This window comes from Athene cunicularia (genome assembly GCF_003259725.1).
Source record: "Athene cunicularia isolate RWA chromosome 27 unlocalized genomic scaffold, athCun1 chr27_part1, whole genome shotgun sequence".
Lineage (NCBI taxonomy): Eukaryota > Metazoa > Chordata > Aves > Strigiformes > Strigidae > Athene > Athene cunicularia.
Window position 1 is genome coordinate 4,131,390 of NW_020799138.1, and position 21,533 is coordinate 4,152,922.

The 21,533-nt window shown below is 47.9% G+C and overlaps 1 protein-coding gene across 1 annotated transcript in view; it reads left to right on the forward strand.

Moving 5' to 3' along the window:
* The window catches only part of LOC113489122 (acid-sensing ion channel 2), a 514,852-nt gene that overhangs the window by 459,280 nt on the left and 34,039 nt on the right, over positions 1 to 21,533 (forward strand). The window contains exon 2 of the mRNA XM_026864635.1: positions 5,430 to 5,580. Within this exon, the coding sequence (XP_026720436.1) occupies positions 5,430 to 5,580 (151 nt within the window). The remainder of the gene's footprint in view (positions 1 to 5,429; positions 5,581 to 21,533) is intronic.

Here is a 21,533-nt window from a genome sequence, read left to right on the forward strand (position 1 = left end):
TTTAATTTCACAGGATACACATATTTCCCTCTTCGTGCTCGTACTGTTTCACGTTTTGAACATGTTTACCTTTGTACTGAAATGGAGATTTTTCAGACGAGCTGTCAAAAGTAACTGGTGATACATCAAAGAAAAATATTGGTATTTTTATAGACTATTCTCAAGGTACATGTTTGTGTCTGGCTTCTGCTGGACCTTCTTTTTATTGCAAGTTAAAACATTACTAACAGCAAGGAGTGCTGTTTTCCCATAAGACAAATAAACTGAGGTTAAATCATTCTGCATTGCCTCGTGTTTACTGTCTCAGGTGCACCACTGCAGTTAATATGTACTGATTTTGACCGTATATACTGGTGTTGACCTTTCCAAACAGTGCTGTCCTTTTGTCCTGATGATCTGATAATGCCCTGAATCCTTCCCTGTTATCAGGGTCCCCAGAAGAGCCTAAAACAGAGAGGATCCCCTGAAAAAGTTTTATCTTTCTAAATAAGCATTCATAGCAAAGGTGAGAAGGTGAGGAACAGCACAGCCCCCTTTAATGTGTTGAAATGAATGGATATGGAGTTTTGAACTTGGCGATGTCTTTTTAAATGCTGTTACAAATAGTCTTTTACAGCTTCTTAGGGAAAGATGGAAAAGCTTGTGGTTGAAGGTCTCAAGAGTGATGTGCTCACGGTTGTCCCATGCTGTACTCTGCCGCTGTGGTCGGGCATTACGGTGCTCAGTGCCCGCAGGCTAAGCCCTGCTGTGCACAGCATGTGTGGGGATGCCATATATTTAAATATATAGCATTTATATATGGTTTGGTAGGGGACTGTCCATATAGGCTTTGCGGGTTTCTCCCGGTAGAGGAGGTGGAAGGAGCCTGCCCAGGGTTTGGGGAAGAAGGTAGCCAGCAGCAGAGCAGGGGTGTCCTGTGGGAGTGTGCCACGGAGGAGGACTGAACCCTACGGGGCTTTCCCTAACGCCGCTGCCTCTCCCCAGCTCCCTCCTAAGCAAGGCTGTTGGCCACAAAGCCAACGTCGCTGCGAAACCCAGCGGAGGTGAAACGCCCCGTCCGTGCTCAGGACGGTGCTTGCTCCATGCGGCGTCAGTGGATAGCAGGATGGGTGGGATACATTTTCTGGGATGTGGAGAGGTGGTACATAGAGGTGAAGCTGCTTTTACGTGTGCCATGTTGTATGTAGTAGGGTGGTGACTGCTGGGACTGTAGTGCAGGAGCTAGCAGAGGTTTCCTAGGGGGCTGCTTCAGGTGCTTCTAGGGATGTTCTTTAGCTGCAGTGAGCATGATGGTTTCCCTTTCTTCTTCCTTTTTTTTTTTTTTTTTTTTTTTTTTTTTTTTTTTTTTGTTTGATGTATTTGTGACTCCTGCCTGGGAGCAGGGCTCAGCCTACCAGAAGATTGCCTGAAGGCATCCCCAGTAGCTACTTGAGCATTAACACTGCTCATGGATCACAGCTGACTTTCCCACAGGGTCCCTGTAAGCATCCTTGTCCTGCAGCAAAAGGCTCTCATTGCTTCAACCTCAGTTTATTCTCTTTGATTTTCAGTTCTCTGTGCTTTCAGGCCTGGGTCCTCGTAGCCCTGGTGGTGCTACCCAGTGAGGGCTGCTGGAGGTGAGCAGTGTAGCCACCTCAAACCCCGAGTAGAGGCATCTACATGGGGTTTAGTTGGATCAGGAATGTGCTTTGGGAGCGAATCTCCCAACTGTCCCCACTTACTGTGCTTTGGTTTGCATTGAGGAGCTGTCTTGGAGTACTTGAGCACAACTCCTTGTGGATGAAACTTAGTGGGAAGATGTTCTCCCGCCCAAATGGGCACCCAGTGCATGGAATTGGGCTCAACCTGGTCTAAAAGAATAAAAAGCCCTCAGTCATGTCTGGCTTTAGGTCCTCCTCCCCAGCTGTTTTGTTCTGTAGGTTTTCTCCTGGTCCATGTATCCCTTGGTGGTCTCCTCTTGACCACTGGTTCTTTGTTTAGCCACTGAGCCTGGTGGTGACCCTACCCCGGAGTTCTGCTGCCATGTGCTAGCTCTGGGTATTTCAGCAAAGGTGCCTGAGTGCTCGTTAGGACAAGTGTTCATGTTCTCCATCATATTGCAGTCATGACTCTGGTGTGGTATGAGGCTGTGCAAAGCTGCAATGACTAACTGATTTTCAGAGATGAAGGGATGGATGTGCACCAGGAGCCCTGGAGAGGATCTGTGCTTGCTGGTGGCCCTGTCAGTGGTCTGGATGAGGGGATTGAGTGCACGCTCAGTGAGTTTGCAGGCAACACCAAATTGGCTGGGATCGTTGATCTGGTTCTGCAGAGGGATCTGGACAGGTTGGGTCAATGGGCTGAGGCCAACTGTGTGAGATTCAGCAGGGCTCAGTGCCAGGTCCTGCTCTTGGGGCACAACAACCCCAGGCAGTGCTACAGGTTTGGGGGACAGTGTCTGGAAAGCTGCCTGGTGGGAAAGGACCTGGGGGCGCTGGTCAACAGCCGGCTAAACAGGAGCCAGCAGTGTGCCCAGGGGGCAACGGCATCCTGGCTTGTGTCAGCACTGGCGTGGCCAGCAGGGACAGGGAAGGGATCTGAGCCCTGGGCTCGGCACTGGGGAGGCCGCCCCTCGCTGAGGGGGTTCAGCTTTGGGCCCCTCACCCCAAAAAGGCCATTGAATGACTCGAGCGTGGCCAGAGAAGGGCAACGGAGCTGGGGCAGGGTCTGGAGCACAGGTCTGCTGGGGAGCGGCTGGGGGAACTGGGGGGGTTCAGTCTGGAGAAGAGGAGGCTGAGGGGAGACCTCCTGGCCCTCGGCAACTCCCTGCCAGGAGGGGGCAGAGAGGGGGGATGAGTCTCTGGAGCCAAGGCCCCAGCGCCAGGCCCCGAGGGAATGGCCTCAAGCTGCCCAGGGGAGGTTTAGATAGGAAAAAACTTCCTCACTGGGGATTATTAAGCATTGGAACGGACTGCCCAGGGAAGGAGTTGAGTCCCCATCCCTGGAGGGGTTTAAAGGTGTAGATGTGGCACATAAGGACATGGTTTAGTGGTGGACTTGTCAATGGTAGGTTAACAGTTGGACTCAGTGATCTTAAAGGTCTTTACAAATCTAAATTATTCTTTTCTAAAGAGTAGGAGAAAATCATCTGTCTTCCCTGGAAAAGTTTCCTTGCAGAGTTCTGGGGTGATGTAGATGATGCCAGCAGCACCTGGATTTAAGCTGTGTCTCAAATGGTCACTGGGGTTTGCTGCTGCTCGGGAGCAGATGTGGGGCTGGGAAGCACTTGCATTTCTTCCATCCATGTGCCAGCACATCCCAGGCTCTGTATGGCTGGACAGGTTTCCATCTTCTCCTTCTGTGCAAGAGCAACATCTGCCAAGGTCATGGCAGATGAGCTCTTGGCCATGGCCAGCAGCCCTTCATGGACTTTGATGGTCGTTTGCCGAGGGTGGAGTGGAGGGGCTGGAGGAACATCCCTTCCTTTTCAAGTCACTATTTGATTTCTTTTTCCGAGATTGGGGTCCCAGACACGCAGCTGAATTGAGCCTCGGGCTGCTGTCACTTTAGATCTTGTTTGTTGGGTAAACATGCCCTAACTGAAGGTTTTACACTTAAATTTTTACAGCTGCAAAGGGCCGTATAAAAAGCTTCATAAAATTGTCTGGATTTATTTGGCTAAAGACCGCACCGTGTACATCAGCATCTAAATCCTTATTCAGCATTTACAGTGTGCTGTTCCTCTCGATATAAGCCTGCTTGTTTTCCCGTGATTTTCACTAATGCAGGTTTTCTTCTTGCTGCATTTTAAACTATCTTAATTAGAAATTTTTGACTTCTGCCTTCAAAGCCTATCTGGGAAAACCCATCTACGGGGCACTGGCTGCTAACACAGGCTTACTGTTGTTTAGCTTATCTTTCCAGCTTGAACGGTTTAATAGGTCAGTCAAGTATTAAAATGGGATTTTCACTTGCATGTAAAATATTTTTTAAAGGGCATTTCCCTCCCCCCCCGCAAACGCTTCATATTCTCTGCATCCATTTTGCTCCAGTCGGAGGTTTTAAACTTGAATATGATTTTGTATTTCTCGTTTTTTCACCTGCTTCCCTGATGCTGTGATTATAAGGCATATGTCAATATTTGAGAGGAATAAATTGCTGATGACTCCAGCTTCTGTTTAGTTTTATGAATCATCTTGGGGTCGTATAATCTCAGCAACTGCGTTAGCGACTTGTGATTTCTGATGGGCCTGCAGCCAGCATGCTGCTTGGTTTTGGGCTCCCTTCACTCTGAATATTCATTACTGGTGTTTGCCTATTGCTTACTGATTGCAAAACCCAGACATTCCGTGAAGCAGCAGAGTGACTCGAAAACAACTCAGGCTCCCCATTTCATGCTGGTGTTTGTCAGAAGTCACCGTGTGCGGTGGTTGGGGGATTTTGAACTGGCTGTGAACCATTTTATCCACTTTTACTATAGGAGGAAGTTCTGCACATCTGCACGTCCCTGGGTCTGTCAGTGCAAGGCGTAGGAGGGACTTGTGTTTTAATCTTTGGGTTTCTGTTTGTTCTCCCAGACTGGGGGAAGGCTGCAGGACTGGTCAATGCCCGAGACTGTCACCAGTGCCACCACATTGATGTCACATCTCTGCTGCCCCACCCCACTTGGAAGCCCCTGTCCCCCTCCGCTTGGAAACCCCCGTCAGCCCTGCTTTGCAGAGCTGGTGGTGGCCTGGAAGCCCCCCCCCAGGGATTTTGCCAGGTTTCTTTCAAGAGACAGGCCAAAATGGGACTGAAGAAGATCAAAGGTGATGGAGGATATCTTGCTTCATTTGCCCAATTTTTAACTTTTTATTTGCCAAGTCGTGGTGGAGCGAGGAGTTAATGGGACACAGGGGGGTTTTGTGTCGGGAGAGCACAGGCATCCTGCACATCTCCCTTTGGGCAGAAAGCAGCAGGCTGAGCTGTGCCTGCCGGGTTTGACGTTCAGCAGCTGGATGAGCACGGAGGAAGTGGAGGAAGCGTGGGCTTCAGTGCCAGCGTGTCTGTCCTCTGGGGATGAGCCCCCCTCTTGGTCTGCAGCCACGAGCATGCAGCGGTGGTGGACTGAGGTGCCTCACACAAAACCAGGGGACGGCATTAGATCTTAGTACAAGCTCAAACACAACGTTTAAGCGTGTTTCTCGGAGACTTAACGTGATATGACTCGAGCTGCTGAAGACATTTGTTCACTCCTCTAAAATGGCTTTCCCTTCCTCTCGTCCATCTTTTATTTTTCTGTAAGGAGAACACGATGCTCTAAATGATTAAACTGAGTTAGATTTATCTGCAGACATTTCCCTTCCAGCTGCGATGTGTGGCCGTTTTTCATCCCTCTGCCCGTGTTTGGGTGGGAAGAGGCATTGATTATATGGGAAATACTATATTATTTATCTCTTCTCTCCTCTCAGGTGTTTACAAAATATGGGAAATGCTACATGTTTAACTCAGGAGAAGAAGGACGGCCTCTTCTTACCACGGTTAAGGGTGGAACAGGCAATGGACTGGAAATCATGCTAGACATACAGCAGGATGAATATTTACCAATATGGGGAGAAACAGGTAAGACTTTATTTTTCCTCCTGCAAACATGCATGTACTCGTGATCTTTTTGGAAAGACCATCCCATCCTTCCCAGCCAATGACTCTCTTGAAAGCAAGAGTTGCTCAGTCTGCACAGAAATTAGCTGTTTTTCTTGGTGTCTGCAGCTGCCGGTGGGGAACCAGCATTTCTATAGTTCAGCTCATCAGTGAGTGCTGGACTTGGATGTCTCAACACCAGAGTTTGGGATGCCAAACAGGAGTGTCACTGCCTGGCCTGGGACAAGCGTGGGCACTCGTGGGTGATGAGAAGTGTGATGTCTCCTTCAGATGCTCCAACATGTCCCACTTCCCTAGAAAGGCATTTTTGAGAGTCTGTGTTCAAGGTGGACCTCCAGCTGCTGTCTCTGTTTTCCTCCTCCTTGAAATCTGGGGACAGATTCAATTGTTGCCATAATTGTTGTTGTTGCATGGGTTAGTGCTGCCTGGGTGAACCGAGGGCTCGGCTTATTCACTTGGAGCGTTCGGGATGGACGGCATCTGTCCCCTCACGAACCCGACTGGGTCAGACATCTTCTGAAGGGCAGCGTGCTGCACTGCTGTCCTCTAGTCCTGGCACGGAGAAGGGCACGAGGTGCTGACCAGAGGGGCTGGGGTTCTGTGCTGTCTCACAGGTCTTATGTGTTGGGAGGGCAGCACTTGGAGTGGACGTGGAAACGCTTCCTCCTGCAAGGGCAGCTCAGCACCTCCCATCGTCCCGACAGAGCTGCCTCGGTGGGAGATGCTGGCAACACCAGTGCCAGTTTCTTTAATGAACCCTGTTGCAAAAACAGTGGGTAGGAGTCTGGGCTCTGCAAGAGGGCTGGCCTGGGCAGGGGACAGCATGAGGAGGGACACGTGCCACCAAAGCCACTCATTTAGAGCAAGAGTTACCAGTTCTTCAGCAGTGGCACCTGTCGTTTTCCTGAACCCACACTGACATTTTAAAGAAAGCATCCAAAAGTGTTGGAAAAATTGCCGGCTGCTGTTGCAAGGCAGAGCACTGCAGTGGGAATTCTTCAGGATGAGGTTGTCTGTGTTTATTCTGGGGTATCAGGAAGGGGAGAGGAGCAAATACCACTTAATGGTTTTGTGTCACCGTTGCTCTGTCATCCTGTGCAAATGAGTCCCTTTGAGCACCTTTCAAACTTGTGCTCAGTAGCAAAGAGGAGAGTTTGTTGCATTCATTCAAAACTTAAAATTTATTTGTGCGGTGTTTGATTCTTACGATTTAAACAGATTCCCACGGTCCCATCAATCATTTACAATTGCACAGGCTTTTATAGCAAGAGCTTTGCCTTTCAGTTTTTAGCTCGTACTCAAAGTCAGCCTGATCTGGCCCAGGTGAGGGGGAGGAGGTGGTGATTTGAAATAATTATTTCTGACTTGTTGCATTTGTTCGAAGTCCTTTTAAAGGCAAAACAGGTTCATAGTAGAGTGGGAAGGTGAAGTGCATCTTCCACCTCTGGTTCCTTATCGCTTACAGGCTGCCTTGAGGGAGCTTGTGGGGGCGGGAAACCACCACCCTGACGGCTCAGGGATGTAGCAGGCTTGGACAGCCACACCACGAGCTCTGTATGTTCAACCTTGTTGGGTTTTGGACCCCTCTGAGGTTCCCTATAGAGACAGAGACCTTGTGTCACACCATCCTCGCTTTAGGCTTACCTGTTGGAGCTGCCTTTTGGAGAATCTTTAGGAGGAACCCAACCAGAAACGTACTGCTTTTAGAGCTGTGCTTTTCTATCGCTGCAATGCTGGGTAAGGTGGATTAGTCTCAGCTGGGTAAACCAGACTCTCATTACACAGGAGGCAAAAAAAAAAAAAAAGCAGCAAGTGGAGAAATAAACTGAGAGGCAAAAAAGTAAAGGAGGAGGATCAACCGGGTCTTGTTTCTGCAGTTGAGCGGGAAGCTGGGCAGGAGAGCCTGTGGCAATGGGGAGGAGGTTTCCAGTCTGGTACCCCCATGTCTGTGAGCATCATCATCGTCCAGAGGTTGGTGGGATGGCAGCTTTCAACTTTCAATCCCTGCATGTGACAAAAGTGCTTGAAACCTGGCTGTGGTTGTGGATTTGAAGGCAGGGGGAGGGAGGGGAACCAACCCCAAGTGTATGAATTTTTTCAGAAATCTTGTGGCTTTTAGGATCTTTTGAGCAGACTTGACTTTTGACCACATGTGGAAGGGAGAAATGTATCCCTTTGATTTTCAAGATATCCCTGGTGATGTCCTACCCCTCATGACCTCACCACTGCTAATCGCTTGCGTATTTCACTTAAATTTATACTCAGCTAAGGATTAGAGGCACAGGGAGGGATTCTCACATCCCTAGACCTAGGCTGATGGTGAGGGGCTGGATTGCACTGGGATAGTTGTTAAGATCTTCACCTGGCCATGAAGTGCTGTAAGATTCAAGGCAAAACTATATAAATAGAGCTCTTGATTTGGTTGATGATGTAGAAGAAGCTCGTGGACTCACTGCAGGCAAATTTGCCCATGTTCTTATGGCTCCAGGTAGAACTGGTACTTGACTTCGAAGTTCATAAAACATTAATCTTTGTCTTTCAACAAGGGACTCTTTTATCCTCCACATTCATACAGCGCCTTGTACAAGCTGTCTTCAATCTTCATTGAGCTCTCTGGACACTACCAGAATAAAAATATTAACTATAGTGGTTAATAGTTGCTGTTCCCATGGAAACACTTAACTCCGCTCTTAGTAGGTAAGTGAAGGAGTTGATGATTTCCAAATATTTGCATAATAATGTAAATGTGTTTGGAATTAAATCTCCTCAGCTGCTGCCACTGGGACCACACAGACTTGGGTCTCCAGTGAAAAGCTCTGTCAAGGACATGCGGCTCTTGGCAGTGAACTTCAGCCCTTGCTGTGGAGAGGGGTGGGGGCAGACATGGGGTGGGAACTTCACGGTACAGTGCCAAAGCCACGTGTAGGCATGGGGAGGTCCAGCCATGGGGATACCTTGAAGATGGAAGGAGTTGAGTTTTTAATTCCCACTGAGTGAATATCTCCATTATAACCTGAACTATTCCATTTGCTTCTTATCTTTAACTCTTCAGATATTTCTACAGGCTGGTTTTGCTGCTCCATTTTCCCAGTAGCCATCCTGTACCCAGCAGCTGCTCTTTTAGTTGTCTCTTAGGCAGTTGTGTTTGTGTGTTTGAGCTACTTGACCTTTTTTCTCCAGTTTTCAACTTCCGCAGTGTCCCTCAGAGGCGGCTGCTCAAACCATTTCCTTTCCCAGCTGGTTGTCCAATGTTAACCCAAGTTTTCCCAGAGCTATCTGGAGCTGTCCCCACCGAGCTGCCGTCTCAGACATGGTGTTGCACCCCATGAAGGACTTCACAGGTGCTGAAGGTGGACCAACCTCCATCACTGCAGGGAGGCCTTCACATGGAAAAATATGCATTTCTCTGGCCCATCTTGTTGGCCTTGGCTTGTGCTTCTTACAAGGGTCTGTCCCATAGAAAGCTGCCACCAAATGAACCCTCCAGGCCCCAGTTCACTGCCTTTCCATCCCAGTCATGGCCAGGAAACCTCATGTGTTCTTTCCTCCTGCACCTCGGGTCCCGCAGACCCTCATTGGCACAAAGCAGTTGAGGTTCTGTTCGATGCAGTGCTGATCTTTATCAATGCCAAGTTAAAACGGTGGCATCTTCTCCTGTATTTAGTCCCATAGCTGCTTTGCTTTTTGCTCCAGATTTGGAGATGCCATAAAACCACGTTCTCCTTCACAGCCCCGCATGAAAATAGTTGGTGCATGGACTCAAAAAATCCTCATTTTGCTGCTGGCTCCATGCCTCAGGATCTCGGCTTTCTTTTTTAAACTGTTCTTTGCAATTCAAATAAGAAATGAAGAAGGAAAATATTGGTTCGTAGCTTGGGATAGGGCTGCTCTGGGAGCTGCCGCCACCATGTCACACTGGCATATGCTTTGTAATACAAAAAGTGATTTAATTGTTACTGACTCGGCAAACAAAATGAAGTGTATTGTCATTCTAAAAAGACCTTTACTGAGTATCCATTAATATCTTGGGAAGCTGAAATATCTTGTCTAACAAGTTGATTGTAATAGAAAAATACACCTTTTGCTTGACTGTCTGCATATGCAAGCCCATTATTTGAACATGTTAAATTCATGTGCAGTCTAATTTTGGAAGAGCGAGCGTACACAGACTGCTTCAGTCTTGATTTTCAAGTGCAAAGAAAAGGGTATTTTGACTGTGTCTGGATGTCATGGCATCAGGCAGCCTTGCCATCTTTGGGTGTGCAAAAATATTGTGTCAGGACTGTCAAAATCATGAGGCACGTGGAAAAAAATGATGATAGAAAGAAAAAGAGATGGAAATCTCTGTCTTTTGAGTTTTGCAGTTCTAGAATTTATGTTTTCTAGCATTTTACTTTAACCACGAGCGTACTAGACATGAAAAGAGTTGGGAAAATAATTTGTGGCTGAAGTCTTCACATCACCTTTGTGTTTTAAAGAAGGTCTTAGATATTCCAGGTGGAAATCATGATGTAAACAAACAAAAAAACCACCTAGCAATCCTGCATGGAGGTAAAATGCAAGATGGAAGAAATTTATGCCAGGGAAAACTCTTTCCAGTAACCAAGGGGGAAAAGCAAACCACAGACTCAGAGTAGCGTAGGTGGAAGCTGCAACCAGTTGTACTCATTGCAGAGAGTCTCCCAAATTCTGCGGTTACGCATCTTTGTCTCACAAGATTAGGTGCCGGGGAGTGGCGGGGCTGCTGCGGGTGTTTGTTTTATTGCACTTGATAGGGAAGGTGGCAGAAGGGCAATCAAATATAGTAAAAGAAACTCTAATTTATATCGGTGACTATTTGATTGGAAAGAGAATCCACTTCTGGTTAATCTTTCTGGAGTGGCCCAAGGTATTATGTAGTAACCTAACATAGCAGCACGGTAAATTGGAAATCACTCAGGCTACGGGGCTGTAAATAAGAAATACAATCAGAGGGTTCTGCGTTTGTGTTTCAGAAATTGTTTGATAAAGATGAACATTTCATACCAATTAATCAAGTAACACGCTGAATAAAAAAAAGAGGATGAGAAATGCGCCATAAAATTGCGCTAAGAAGCAGCATGAAATCTATAAAGCTCGAGGCTTCGATCTACTTAGGAGACTATCACGTAGTATTATGGGCTGCTGTTATTTAACTCGATAAAAAACATGGACTATGAGCAAGACTTTTGTTCTAGGTCATGCAGAGAAATATCTCAAGCCTGTTTCCTTCACACCCAACCCATTCGGGTTACAGTTTATTTTTTGCTTCCCAGTAGGGCTTTTTCTCGCTGTGGTGGGTACCAAACCCTGCTAGCAAATGGTGGATGCAATGGAAAACCATCTGTTGGTGGCCGGAGGAAGCCTCTCTTCAGGGGGTGGTGGTCTGGGAAAAGGAAAAGCCGACAGTGTGTGGTGGGAGCTCAGGGACCAACCTCTGCCGTGCTTGAGGCACTGGATGCTCACCTCCCCTCCGGGCCATCGCTGCGGGGCAGCTGAGGCATGTCCGTACCATTAATCCAAATTAGCCAGAGGTGCAGGTGGTTTCAGTGGCATTGAATTTCCATGCCCGCTGCTTTTCTTCCTCATTAAAGCCACGTTAATTCCACTGATCTGTTTCCATTTCCAAATTGAATTTGGATAAATTGAATTAGCGTGGCTTTAATTTTGAACCAAGTTCTTCAGGAGAGCCCTGATGCCGTAGAAGTTAGCTTGGATTTGTTTGTGGCTGCGGGCTATTCTGGGAAGGGCCATTTGGTTCCTCCTTGAGTCTTTAAAAGAGGGAAAAGTGACAGTGGTGTCATTGAAATGCTGGGGTTTCATCCCCCAGCCCCAAATTAAGGTTGACATCTGGGTGATTCCCACAGCCCTTCCCAAAGGGGGGTGAGTTTCCCTTTAGGCTTCCCTCCAGGGTGCTCTGGCCTGGCCGACAGAGCTGTTGGGTAAAGGAGCCCCAGGGGTCCCGCAGTCAGTAACCCAAGGGCAGGTGTCCCACCTGGGGATAACAGCTGGGACCCCTTGCAGCAGGGGCAGTGTCTGTGTGTGGGGTGGGTGCCCTGTGCAGAGTTCCCTGTTGGGGAAGGACCTCCCGCCTCCCTGGGACTGGGCTCCAGTCAGGTCTGGCTTTTGTAAACGCGGGCTGTGCAGAGATTCAGTCTGTGGCTTCCTTGGTCTGATGTGTTTGACTTGTTGACTCGGTTGTCTCCCGTCCCTTCTATGGGAGACCACATTTCACCATTTATCCCACCCATTGTTGGTCGTGCGGTGTCGTTGTTGGGGTCAGCGGGATTGATGTCGATTATGTATAATCTGATTGACTTGTTTGTACCCCCAGCGCTCACCCATGTACTGATCCTTTTGTATCAAATACAATTTGGTTATTGGTTCATCTTTATGCTGGCTGTGTCCTTTATGCTAGGCCTGATAATTGGCAAAACAGTTATCCATGCTGCGACAAGCAGCGCTTCTCAGCCTGACCCGACCTTCCTCCCGCCCGACCTTCCTCCCGCGCACAGTGGATGCCTGCAGAGCAGGGACGTGCCCTGGGACATCACGCCAACAACAGCACGAGCCTCGCTGCCTTGCTTTGTGCACAGCTAGGGGGATGTCGTATTTTAGAGAAAGTGTCTCAGGTGTTTTTTTTCTGGCAAATAATAGGTTATCAGGGCTGGGTTGAGGGATCTGCTGCTTGCCTTGGGTTTGGGGATTTGTAGTGGAGCATCTCCAGGACCTGCCTGAAATTCGGGATGCTCCAGGCATCAGTTCAAAGGGATTTTCAGCACAAATCATCCACATTCACTCCTTGCAACCAGCAGCACGGTGATGCTTTTGGCTTGAAATGGGGCTGTTCTTCCTCATTGCTCACAAAAGCCCTGATAATTTCTGGGACTGTGCAGCTGAGCCACTGCAGAGAGGACTTGGAGGGGGTGAGGGTGACCCCAGGCACGTGCAGGTGGCTGGAGGCCAATGCTGCCAACCCTGAAAATTCATCTCGCAAAAGTTTACTGATGCGGGCAGAAATTGAGAGCGTTTCCATGGTTTCTTTTATTTTTTTTTTAATTTTTTTTCCCCTGCCCTCTAGGATTTTGTGCCAGGCAAAACAGATTTAAACAGCATCTCCATGCTGCTGAGATGGGTCTGTGGAGCGTTGTTCTTGCTGCACTACAGCATCTTACTGCAAGGATTTTTACAGCAAGGAGGAACGGTTGATTTAGTTCAGGGGTCAGATGTTCCCCCCTGCTTTCTCCAAAGCCTCCCCAACCCCAGCAGTTGGTCTCCAGCTGCGCAACCTCTGTGCACGATGCATTCATAAGCCCAAGCCCTGGAGCATTTGATTTGCCAGCTATGGAGAGGCACAAAGCACTCACTGTCATTTACTTCTGAATATTAATATGATTAGTGGTGGTTCTTCATAAATCCAGGCCTCCTTTTGCTTACAAGAGATCTAAATTCAAGTGGTGAAGGAGGCAGCCTGGGTTTCCCCAGGTCATGGCTGCAAACCCGCTGGGCTCCTGGTGTGGTCTGAGGGGCTGCTTTGGATTTACACCGTGGGGAATCGTCTGCAGGCTTTGAGCCACCAGCACTGACCAGAGTTTGAGCAAAAGGAAAAAAGACATTTCTTTGTGCATCTGCTTCATTCACAGCTTGTGGCGTTCTCAGTGAAATAATTATAATTAATATAAAACTCTTCTGTAAATATAAAATAAGTAGGAAATGACCTGGGAATGGAAGAAGTGATGGGTAGCAGCGGGTAAGCGCCATGGCACGATAGTGGCCAATGGCAATGGGTTGCACAGGTACCCATGTGCATGCAGAACCCTGAGCACGTTTTAAAACAGGAATACACTTCCTAAAAGTCTGTGTGGTTAGTGCTGATTCCAGGGCTTCTCGGAGCTTTTGCAATTTCTTTTCCATTGCGGGGATGTTGCAGGCCTCCTGCGTGCAGCCGTGGCTGCCTTAGGGCAGCTTTTTTGCAGATGAAACACTTGTTTGCTTTGGAAGGCTTGGTTCTCAATTTCATTTATCAATTAAAATAAAAAAGGATAGGGAAAAAAGAGAAGCAGGGCAAAGTGTGTGTAAGAGTAACTTGCCTTCTGCAGTACTTTTCAGCCCAGAGCGTTTTCACCAACTGATTAACAAACCGTGTGTGTATGTGTAACGGTGCAGGTGGATGAAATGCTTCTCCCTCTGGGAGGAGGAAAGATCAGAAAGGCTTTTATTATTCTCAGTAAGATTACATAGTGGTTTAAGATGGAGAAAATGATACTGAATTCATCTGGAAACTGCATCAGGGACTTGTGGAGCCAGAGGGGGATGGCTTTGCTTGGCATTTAATGGGTATGCTTGGATTGATGCCCTCTTATTACAAAAGAAGCATCCCCAGATCCTGAATTAACAACTTTCCCTCCTGATTAGGTTCAGCTAATCTTTTATTAAGGAATGCTGGATAAGACACAGCAGCATCTTCACTGCAGCTTCATTCGAGGTCCTCAGGGGATGTGGCAGTGCGCTGCCCTGCTCTCAGCCGGGCGGGGGTTCCCTGGCTGTTGGCTCCTCACCATTCGCAGGGCGATGCCCAGATCTGGTGCTGTCGTGCTGTGGCAGTAGTGATGGACATCCCTCCCCAGCTCCTCTCCCAGCCAACACCTGTCTCTCAGCAAGGCAGAGCAGAGAAATGAATCTTGGCTGGCACTGGATGTCAGTTTTCGCAAGAAAGGCACAAAATCGAAATCTGAGTAAGTCCAGACAGCCACAGAGCCATAAACCTGATACTCCCCATCAGTGAGGGCAAGCCTCGGGTATCAGCTGCTTGTGAAACTGCGAGGTTGACTGGTGGTAATCGGTGTGTTCAAAGCCCTGCACAGACACCTCTGTGCCAGAAATATTTGAGACTACAGTCTGCAGTGAGAGCCCATAAAATCAATGTAGAAGATTGAACTGGGATAGTAATTCATTGCATAAAATCAAACTCATCCTTAGAGAGTCAAATTATCCTCGCTGCTTATGTCCCTTTCTGCAAAATGAAGTAGAGCTTCCCATGCATAAATCCTCTTGCTTAAATACAATCTGTTAAATGCTACCATGAAACAACTTCTGCTGAGCCACAGTCAGTGCTGCAAAGTGAGAACACTTTCATTTGAAATGATACGAAGGTTTGGCGTTACCAGGCAGCAATAATTAGCCAAGGCAATAGAAAAACACCCCAAACCCCAATGACACAAGGTTGATTCAGCTTTCTGAAGATAAACGGTACCTATAAAAGCAGCAGTGGCCTTGAGCATAAATAACACTAAGGGATTTGGGCCAGAAGTTGTTGCTTTTTTGCAATAGGAAACTGATCTTGGATCAACTCATCAAAGGCAGCTTGACCTTTAGGAGGCTGGTTGGTGTCACCTGAAGGGAGGCATAAAATGTGCTGCATCTTGGACCTTTTCCTAATGAGAGCAAGAATTCATTCAATTAGCCAGGTTTCCTGGGGAGAAAAGGTCAGTGTTATTTCCACCTTCCACCAGTCCCCTGACAACCAGAGCATCCACAAAATTAGGCTGCCACTAAAAATTAATTATGTTTGCCTGAGCACACTCATCAATAGCACTGGAGTGAAGAGAGGCAGCTCAAAGGTTACTTGGGGTTTTGTGTCATTAAGGTTGTCACATAACCAATATACTCACGTTTGTGGTGAATTGCTCTCCGGGGCCTCTCGATGTTATCGTGGAGCTGGAGAGTGCCAGTGCAGTTGTTGAAAAAGCTATTTTTGTTCTTTTGCAATGTAGCAGGCACTGCTGTTTCCATGTGCCCAGGAAATTATCAGGCTGATTCAGGCTCGGATTGACCTATGGATTGATGTTGGCCATCCAGCATGGCTTGTGGAATGAAAGGACGTGGAGGGGAGGGAGATTTCAACTTAGTTTTAAAATCAAATAGTTGTTTGTTTTTAAGAAATAGGGGGGAATGTTCATTTGTAGCCAGTCTTTAAGCTTCTGGTTTTCTGAGCCCAAAACAGGTGCTTTTTTGAGCCATCAACAAGAACATCTGAACAGCTTTGGCAGCTGGTAAGCAAACACAAGCCTGAAACCTGTGGGTTTTTGCAGGGGACTTCTGCATCCCCGTGTTTTGTCCATCAACATCTCTGGTCCCCAAGATGAGCTTCATGCTGAGGTCCTGGCCCATGAGCTCCTTTAAGGAGTGCATCTCAGCCCATCCTAGTGCAATCAGCACATCATGCAACAGCCTCTAGGTGCAGTTTGTGCGAGTTTGGCAGTTAGACACCCAGAATTAAAAAAAAAATAAGGTGAAATCACAGTGCTTGTCTGCTGCAGGTATCTCATCTTCTCCTTTTCCAGCACCCAGTCCCCTGTACAGGCACGGATGTGCAGAGCAGTTAAGATGTGGATGGGAAAGCTGCTCCTGTTCCTGTGCTCCTGCTTGAGAGGGTGTGTGCACTACTGTGACAGCAAGACGTTATCCAGTCACATAATGTTGTTAAGGCTGTAAATACTATCGATGACTTAATGAGAAAATCCTCTAAGGGATGTAGATGCTTCAGAAGCTTTACTTAAAAAAAAAACCCACCTGAAAGTCAGGACATGTTCATTTGAGGCAAAACTAAAGGAATAAAAATGAGAAGCTGGCTTTGGAAAATCTGGTAAAGCAGAGATAAGGCACCTAAAATCAACAGATACGTGTTACAAAGCAGTGCCTTGCAGCATTAAAATTAAACATGGATTTCGTACAGTGGCTTTCATTCAAGTCTTTCTGGCTGTTGTGTAAAGTTAAATGTCTATAGCCAAAATATGAGTGCTCAAAATAAGGAGAATTAATGGGGTGGTAAGGAGACGTGAGAAGGAGCCTGGCATGGCCAACGGTGTGGCTGTTGGCCCGTGCCTGGGTGGCTCACACTGAGGTCACTCCCCCACACTTGGGGGCTCCTGTCTGCAGCCTCACCCCTTGCTGTCCCCGAAACTACAAAGGTGCCAGCAAACACCAGGTTTGTTATTATTGCTGTTTTTTTCTGAGCACTGGGAATGAGATACCAGTGACTCCGGTGAGGTTTTGGGATGCTCTCTGGCATGCACTGGCTTTAGATGAGTCTAATCCAGGTCATTACCCCCTTCTCCAGTTGAACCTTCCCTGGATATCTTCATTTCCCTCCTGGAAGACGAAGAGCTCCGTGCATACTAATCAGTCTCATGGAGGCACCAGGAGATTTTTGTGACTAGAAAGCACTTTGAAGATAAAAGTCTTTTGCAAGTGCTAATTAAATTTAATTGTATTAATCTGTTTGGTGCAGGGATCATCATTTTGCTCTGACTTCATCCAGCCTGTAGTGACATGGGCTCTGTTGACACTTGAGACCTCCCAGGTGCTTCAAGGCAAGTGGCTGTAGTCCCTGTGTGATGTACAGCTGTGCTGGGGACAGCAGTGGATGGGTTTTCCCGTCCTGTCGATGCTCTGGAAGTGTTTCACTTGTGCTGAGTCCCATGAGTAGAGCTCAACAGTCTTCTCTTAAAAACGTCATTGCTTCAGCCGGCTCTGAAGGAGCAAATAATCTGGCTTTCCTGAGATACAGAGCAAAGAAAAAGTGTCTTTCCTGAGATATGCAGGACTTAGTGAAAGAAATTGAGGAGCCCCAGTGCCCACACACAGTGTAGGAGTGTTCCGTGGGGTTGAGCCAGCGCTGAGGGATCTGGGGGAGTTGGGAACGGTCAGGGTGAGGTTCATGGTTGGACTGGAGGAGCTTCAAGGGCTTTTCCAACCTCAGTGATTCCGGGATTCTGTGAGGGTTTCCTGCAACTCCTGGTGGTTGCTCCTTACCTCATTTCATTGTCAGGCAGCATCACCAAATCTTCATTGTCTTTTCAGTGATGACTCTCTCCTTGCTTATTTATAAGACGAAATAGCCAATGGTCTGTGTTGAGCACCTGTCACGGATGAGAGTATTGACATGGTAATGATTTAGTAAAAAAAATCTAGATTTATTAATAACTAACACTGATTTATCAAGACAAAATAATTCAGAAAGAAAAGCGACTTATTCACAGATTCTAAAATGACAAGATTCACTCTAGCTTACTTAACGGTACCTTAATTTATACATAAATACATGTGCATACACAAAATGAACATATACGTACAGAAACAAAGGTGTTTGGATTCAGTAAAATGAACACAAAATGGACACACATAGGAACCAGGGTACGTACCCACACACACCCCAATACACAGAGAGAGAACGGGTGAAATAGAAGTGAACTCAAAGAAAATTTCCCTCTTGACTTCAGGGCAAATACCCCCAATGCCTCGGTATTCCTCAACGGGCGATAATTGAGACTCGAGTGGGGGGACTTCGCCCCGGCCTTCCGTCTGGAGCAGACGACACCGTAAGGGTTTTGGTACCTGACGGCTCCCAGCTCAGGGGAGATGCTGGTCACAGGCCGCTGCGATCCAGGAGAGCTCAAAGGGTCTCCCTGGTGGTTGCAATTTATAGGGTCCAAGATCACTGACGTTTGTCAGATCCCTTCTGGTGCCTTCTGGCAGTTGCAACGTGCAGCTGTGTTACTGTTCCATCTAACCCCATCCCCGGCAGAGGTGTGCCAGGCCCTTAGGAGATGAGGGGCTGTTATAACCCTGTCCCAGCCATCGGGAGGGGCAGGAGCCAGGCTTGTTAAGGGGGTGCCTTAACGTTATCAGTCCTTACCTCCACAGGTTGGTGTGTAGCTGGGGGAGATGTGAGCGGAATCACACCTGGCACCAAGCAGCCCAACAAGGAGGGGCGGGGAGGGGTGAGCATTGCACCACCACAGCACCTCTGTCAAAGAGCACAGCTGTCTGGTTGTTCTGTGTCTCACTGCAGTAATATGAAGGAATCACAGATGGCAAAGAGCACCTAGAGGGTGCTTCTGGATGGCTGGAGAGCAGGTGAAGGCTATCTCAGCAGAACAGAAAAGCAGAGAGGGGAAAAAGAAGAGTTGTGATTAATTATTCAGCTTTTATGGAGGTTAAAAGGAGGGCAGGAAAGAGTTGAAGCTGCTCTCTCATCAGCCTGCGAGCAGTGCATTCCTGCTGCTGTATTTTATTTACTGGATCTGTGATGATTGGATGTGTAGAGGAAAGATAAAAGGGAGAAAAAAGCTTGAGTGTTGCAAAGTCTTTATCAGCTCTGCTGTATCTGTGCTGCCAGAGCTCCAGCAACAATACGGTGGTGGCCCCTGCAGCCACGTGAGGTCTTCTACTGTGCAGATTTAACCCCAGAAGCACTGGGCTTCACTTGAGGTGGCTGAAATGGGGAAGGAGTTGCCACTGTCTGGTTTAGAGAGGATGAAAGGGAAACACTGGTAAGTCTTCAGGTGTGGGAAGGACGTAAGCTGGAGAGAAAAGGGAAGGACAAGCTGTGGTGGGCAGATGAAGGGTGAATGGACTTAGGTGGTAGGTAGGACACTGGGTGAAACCCTGGAAAGTTGTCTTCTCCTCTGTTGTCCCTTGTGCCCATAATGGAGTGAGGGAAGCCCCTCTTCACCGGAGGCTTTAGGGACAGGTTAGGTGATGGTCCACTGGAGGAGACTGGGATTGCCGTGGTGCAGCCCCGGGGCAGGAGGTTGGGTTTGGTGCTCTGCCCAGGGCTCTTCCAGCCTTGGCTGTCAGGACGGGTCACTCAGTGCCCACGGGGACCCTGGCAGGATCTGTCCCCATCTGCCCTGCAGGCTGTTGTCAGGTGATGTTACTGGTGTCCTGTGCAGCTGGCATGATGGCATCTTCTCTTTCTTCAAGACACGTTTCTAATGCTTCAAATACTGCTTTCATTTTTTGGCGAGGTGAGATGTGGCAGGTCACAACTGTTGACAGGTCTGGATGACTTTCCCACTCAGTGACAGCGGAGTGAGATCGCGAAGCCACCTAGCAATAAAAAATGAGCTGTTTTAGAGCTGCATGGTGTGCAGAGGCACCACTACCTGGGAAAAAACCCAAGCATTTCAGGGCTATCTAGGGTTGGGTTTGGCATGCTGCCACCACCGATGTATTCTTTGCTACCAGACACTCCGTGAAACTGGGGAGCTTTAGGAAAGAGGACTCTGACTGTGTTTTGTTTATCAATTTTAATATTTTTGTTGTGGTTATTACTTTCACTACTACTATTTAAGGAGAAGCTTACAAAGATTAAGAGAGGGAAATGCCATCTGCGGAGTTTGGCCAAGTGACAAATTATACTACATGATGTCGTTAACTCAAATATTTTGGAGAGTGTGAACAGCAGAGAAGGGAAGCGATTGCCGTTGCCTTCTCTCACATATGACATACAAAAGGAAAGGTCTCGTCTCCTCCAGAGGAAGGCCACTTCTGAGAAAAGGAAAATAGGTGTCTTTGGGGGTGGGAAAAAAAGTTTCTGCTGCTAAACAGATCCTGAAGCGTGCCGGGCAGGTGGAGGCAGAATCCTTCTCTTTATGGGGAAAGGCCAGAGATAGCCACGGATTCATGCAGGAGCCTGGAGAAAAAGGAATCTGAGCCAGCTGTGCTTTTCCTGGTGATCTGGTCACCTTTGGTCCAGGGCAAGAGATCACCAGTTCAGAGGGACGTTGTTTCTGAAGGCTCCCTTTCAGGTGAGAAACCCATTTTCCACCGATTCTGAACACCATGGCACTTTGCACGCGGGGCTGGCGCTTCAGCCATCCAGTGTCTTCCTCAAAGACATTTATTTTGTGATGCTTCAGCACCTGCCACAATATCTGAATCCAGTCCAGGCTGCTGGTCCCTGTGTGGAGCAGAAAGTCTCTCCAGTTTGTGCCCCATGATCCAGACCACTTCACTGGTGGCCTCTCTCCATCACTTCACCAGCCTCTTCCTCCGAGACATCCAAGGCCTTGGAGGTTTAACTCCCAGCTAATCCCAGGATAGGACTGAAGCAGCTCTGTGGTGTAGCCACATCACAAGGGATGTCAGAGCTGATTCTGGGGCGAAAAATGGTAAAAAATCCAGTTTATTTTAGTGCTGTCCTGATTGACATGCATTTCTCACGCTGTGAGCTCTTACCCGAGCGTGATCCCAAGGGAAAAATAGACAGATTTTAATGTTACACAGCAGTTTGTTATACTCCATCCCGGGAGCCAGGAATGATTTATCTTCAGTGTCTTATCGTAATGCCCTTCAGTGCAGATATTTATTTCTATAATGGTAGTAACGGCCTCACGGGGTTGTTCATATAATGTTGCATGGGCTTCCATAAATATTTCAATAATATAAACAATAATTAAGCATTGTTGCTGTGATACAAGTTAGTATTGAACTCAAGAAAGCTGCAGACTCACAAAAAGATGAACACTTGCATTTCTTGCTCCTGGCTCCATCCCATGCTGCTGTGGCCAAGGGGGAAGGGCTCGGCTTTGGACAGGAGTGGACCAAGGCTTTGGGGGCTGGATTTGGTCATTTTGCTGTCCCAGGGTGGGATGTTGACGTGCAGGAGCCTGGGTGAGCCCAGGAGTGTTGCTGTAAGGGTGGTGAGTGGGTCTTGTGGGTGCAGGGACGCTCTCACTGTGCCGGGGCAAAAATTGACCTTTTCAGAGGCAAAAAAATCTTTCCTTGGGGTTGGAGTTGGGGTCTGTAAAGCATCATGGTGTGGATCTTTGGGGCCAAGTAAGATGCGGGAGTCAGCCTTTGCATCTTCATAGCCCTGCTGGTCTGACCCCCGGCTCCCTGATGGTTTCACTTTCTGGGTGCAGGAGCAGAGCAGGCGCCGTTCTGCACGGTGCCCCCCAGGACAGTGGAGGACCTCAGCCTTTCCTCAGGAACCATACAGCCTGGAAGTGAGCTGTGGGGCTGCCCTTGGGCCTTTGCAGCCAAAATCCTTGTGGCCTTTAAAAGAGCAACACTTCTCAAAGACGAGATGATCGTATCCTGACTCCAGT